Source organism: Stegastes partitus, unplaced genomic scaffold, assembly GCF_000690725.1.
Source record: "Stegastes partitus isolate 25-593 unplaced genomic scaffold, Stegastes_partitus-1.0.2 Scaffold122, whole genome shotgun sequence".
In the NCBI taxonomy this organism is placed as follows: Eukaryota; Metazoa; Chordata; class Actinopteri; family Pomacentridae; genus Stegastes; species Stegastes partitus.
Window position 1 is genome coordinate 63,501 of NW_007577853.1, and position 4,604 is coordinate 68,104.

The 4,604-nt window shown below is 41.3% G+C and overlaps 1 protein-coding gene and 1 long non-coding RNA gene across 2 annotated transcripts in view; both read right to left on the bottom strand.

The window, feature by feature from the left end:
• Positions 1–1,671, bottom strand: LOC103354824 (uncharacterized). Its single transcript, XR_520063.1, has 4 exons — positions 1,499–1,671; positions 1,276–1,357; positions 989–1,068; positions 1–23 (listed from the first exon to the last, which is right to left on the bottom strand). It is a non-coding gene; the product is annotated as an uncharacterized LOC103354824 (long non-coding RNA).
• Positions 1–4,604, bottom strand: part of LOC103354837 (ribosome biogenesis protein BMS1 homolog) — a 22,151-nt gene that overhangs the window by 7,085 nt on the left and 10,462 nt on the right. The window contains exons 2-4 of the mRNA XM_008278390.1: positions 4,385–4,576; positions 4,095–4,283; positions 3,131–3,311 (exon numbers count right to left, since the gene is read on the bottom strand). Coding sequence (XP_008276612.1) covers positions 3,131–3,311; positions 4,095–4,283; positions 4,385–4,576 — 562 coding nt within the window. The remainder of the gene's footprint in view (positions 1–3,130; positions 3,312–4,094; positions 4,284–4,384; positions 4,577–4,604) is intronic.

Sequence of the window (4,604 nt, forward strand, 5' to 3'; positions counted from 1 at the left end):
TTGTCGTCATCGCTCTCACTATTCTGTCGGTCACAAGGTGCACAAGAAAAATCATTGCTCAACTGTGAAAACGAAAAGGTGTTAATCAGTCGACAAGAGTTTTAAATCTTATCTAAAAGACTTCCTCTGCTGAAAATCACATTTCAACATGTCCATGTGGTGTTTTATACACTAGAAGACACATCAGGAGCAAAATGAGCAGCAAACACTATGGCTGAGTATTTCTACTTTGACACTGTGGTGGACCAATAACAGTCTCAGACACAAAGACTCAGACTTCCAGGGTTTCACACACAACAAATCTACAGGATCAATTCTGACTCCTTGTTGTTTGGGAGTCAGTACAACACATATATTATGGGATATAGTAGATCTTATTGGGTCCAGGGGGCGCTCCTGAGGACCTTCTATGACTCTGTGGTGGCATCAGCCCTCCTCTATAGAGTGGTCTGCTGGGGCAGCAGCATCTCAGCTGCTGATGGGGAAACTTGATCGTCTGATCAAGAAGGCCAGCTCTGTCCTGGGGAGCCCTCTGGACCCAGTGCAGTTACATTACTGAATAAAATGTGTATGATTGTATGAAGCTGCATCCATTGCTGGGGAAGTGGGTGACAGAGTAACAGCTTGTTGACTGTGATTTTCTGAATCAGTAATGGATCCTTCATCAAGCAAAACATTATATGGATGTAAACACCATCTAATCAAGCTAAAGCAGAAGATCTTCTCATAGCCAATGTTTTATTTTTAATCTAACCCCCTGGAGAGGAGTTAGTTATTTTTTGTTTTGATTACTGTACAGATATTTTTTGTTGTTATTGCATATAACTGCTAAAAACTACTAAAAGCAATATTAATGAAAACACCCTTCACTTTTAGTGATCAAAGAGTATTGTAGAGTTTTGTGTTGTGACACAGCACAAGTCAGAAACAGCGTATTCTAACACTGCATCCACGACAATGCTGATATCCAAACCATCACATCTCATACCTCAGCCTCATCCTGCTGTCCAGTTTGGCCCTTGTGGACTTCTCCTGTTTCCAGATCTTCAAAGTCACCATAAAGCTCCTCTAAATAGAGCAAAACAACCAAGTACAGAAATGAAATGATGCTGACACAACATGCTTTTTACATTTTAACAGTAAACCATCAAGTCCATCAAATTGGTCACAAACCATAATTAAAATGGATTTAAATGACCCTAATTCAACTCAAAGTGTTTTTCTATAGAACTATTACTGATCTTAACTGAAAGTCAACTATCAGCTTCTTCTTACCGTCCTCCTTCAGCAGCGTGGCTGCATCTTGACCTTCCTCCCACTTTCCAGTTACAAAGCAATCCCTGATCGAGTTCAGCATCTAAAAAAGAAAACACATTGACCCACTTAAGCTTAATTTCAATAAATTCTTTTTCACAATTTCTTTTCAGATCAGTAGCACATGAGGAATCTAAGATCAACAGCTGTCCAACTAAGAATAGTGTGTTAGGAACTACTGTACCTCTTCCAAGTCCCAGTTGTGGGAGGCGTCGGGGTAGAAACAGGAGCTGTCCCGAGCATTGGCCTGAAACTTTTTGCTCTTCTGAGGACGGCTGACTCGAAACAGGCCTCCCAGCTCCTCCTCCTCATCCTCAGAATCATCTGCCTCGACAACTGCAAAACAAAGAGGACCAGGGATTGTCACATAAACTCTGAAACATTTACACATTGTTTATATCTTTCTTTATCTTCTAGTAAAACACTATTCTATTAATAATATTCATATTCATCATGTGGCTCGTGTAAATACAAAGCTGTTATTAGTTTCTGGGGCAGCTGGTTGTTTTGTTTCACAACATTGAACTATGAACTGTCCTTACATTATGTTTTTAAAAGTACATATTCTGTAAATGGTGTGCCAAGTATTCCCAAATCCTGATCAGATCACAAGTAAACGGTTAATGTCAATGCTTGATGTGAACAGGGCCAGAGTGGACTTCATCAAAGAAATGGCCAAAAGCCATTGACAAACTCACATGTGGATACCAAGTAAAGCACAAAAACACAAGAATTGGGGCGCAGAAAATGGCAGCAGGTGCTCTGGACTGTTTAACAGTTTGAAATATGAGGCTAAAACAAAAGTACAGTCGTGACTCGATAATCCGACACTAAATGTAAAACCTTCTTTTACATCAGATAGCAAGGCTGTCAGATTGTCAAGACGAAGGTCGAGATACAAGGAGGGCTTGATGCTTGGAGAGTACTTTGTTGTTAATATTTATTGTTTTTAGTTGTTATAACAACTAGTGTATTGTTAGAACACTACACAGCGCTGGATTTTACACCTAGTTGACGAGTGAGCTTGTGCACGTTCCGGCCACTTACACCCTGGGGGTGCGCTCTGACTGGGTGGAAGTGGCCGGAACACACAGGTGGTACTTGGCTGCTGATGCCAGTTTCGTTAGTGGTCACAGTTCTGCTTCCACCATCAGCTGCGGCAGCAGCAGGAGAGTGGCAGATACGCTCCACCGTTACCATCCGTGTTTACTTCCGCAACACTGAGCACGCTCTGTGACATAAAATGTCATGTCGGAGTCAGAATCCAAGGCTGTCAGTATGTTAAGGATATTTTCTATGGGTTCCGTTCGTTTTTCCTTAAAAACCTGCTGGATAGCAAGGTTTTCAGATTGCTAAGGGTCGGATTATCAAGTCATGACTGTATTGTCAAAGGGCTGGAGAGCTACGGGACGATTGTCTTTAGTGAAGAATGACAGAGGTTCCTGACAGATTATGGACTGCATTTGTTTCGAGAAAAAAGGCTGACTCTTATCCATCATGCAACACCATCACAGAGGCTTCTGATCATCCCCAGTTCATTCTGCAGCTGAACCAGAACGTCCAGTCGTTAAGAACTATGAGAACCACAAAAGTATCAGGGAGTCCTGCAGCAGAACCCTGATCTAAACATCAAGGAGTCAGTCTGGGATTACATGAAGGTAATGCTTGGAACAAACCACCTGCTAAATATCTTGAAGAACTAAAGATATAAATTAAAGAAGTGGTACTCACACCTCACATCCTGTTTGCTGCGCTTTGTATGCAGTTGACTGATTTATAAANCACAAAAAGTCATCATGCTTTCAATGAGCCTCACCCCAGATGGATGCTCCACAGTGCATGTGCTGCGGTGTGTATTTGAGCAGGCGGTGGCGTCCGTTGTGATCCTCAATGTGATAGAGAGGGATGGTCTGAAAACGCCGCCAGCCTAAGGACAGGATGAGCGGGTCCCGCGTCTTCAGGATGCGTTCATACCAGCGATGTTTCTTCAGTCGCATCTGACAGAGACAAGCAGCTTTAGACATGTGCTCACTCGTTGTTATAAAGTTACAAAGATAAAATAGGAAGAAACCTATTATTGTTATTTCTCATGACAGAAATTGCATTTGTAAGATGCAGCAAAATCACAAAAAGCAAAGTGTATCTGACAAGACCTCATCCCATTATCGAGACTATAAATTGACATTGTCATTATTTGTGGATAAATGCAATGAAATTATTGTTTTGTGTGTTTTTCCTGACAAGACTATGGCTGCAACAATCAATATATTGTGTTGATGTTTGCCAGAGCTGAAGAGGGGAGCAACCTTAGAAGCTGTACAATCTAGGAGTACGGTGGGGCCTACAGAGAAAAAGTCTAGGAAGCATCCAAGAAAAGATTCTGATACTTCAGATTACAAAGAAACTTGGAAACAAAGTCAGAACACTTTACATTTGACACAGAATACCACCACTGAGTGACAAACACAAGTTAATAATTTAGCTGAGAAGTCAAAATAGCTTGCTAAAAGTAATAGATGAATGATTAAAATAGCTGAACTTGAACATGGAGTATACGTCGAGCACTGAAAACACATTCGTTTTGTTTATACTTATTTGTCTCACAATGATATAGTTCTGACATCTTTGGTTAAAAAAAAGAAAAAGAAACTCTTGAATGAGTTGGTGTGTCCTCACTTTTGACTGGTGCAGTATGTAAATGTATTAGTGAACACAATATAGATTTTTGTAATAACTGTATTTTATAAATGTAAAGTCAGCTCTTGTGTCTTTGCACATACTTGCAGATATCCTACGTTGCCTTCGTTGGAGCCCAGGCCTCCCAGGATGATGGGGTAATGGGGGTCGAAGTTGGTAACAAACTCACAGGGTAACGGGGAGATTTCTAATCTGACGTACATTCCTGGCCGGAAACCTTCATACTGCACTCTGGTCTCATCGTCCACGTCCTCAAACTCTGCTCTGTTCAGCTGTGATAGAATGCAGGACAATGTTCTCATACAAGACACAAACATATGAATCTATCAATATGAAAACAGTAATTATAAAAGAAGACAGTAAAACGGTCTACCTCAGCCTGCTTCTGCATCTCCTCCTTCAAGTCATCAAAGTAAGTGGCGTCGTCGTCATCATACTCTGCATCAAATCGCTCTTTTAGCCTGCGTTTCTTCTCCAAACGTTTGTTCTTCTGGACCTCGTCATCGTCCACCTTCACCAGGCTCTCCTCACCTTCATCATCATTGTCGTCATCGCTCTCACTATTCTGTCGGTCACAAGGTGCACAAGAAAAA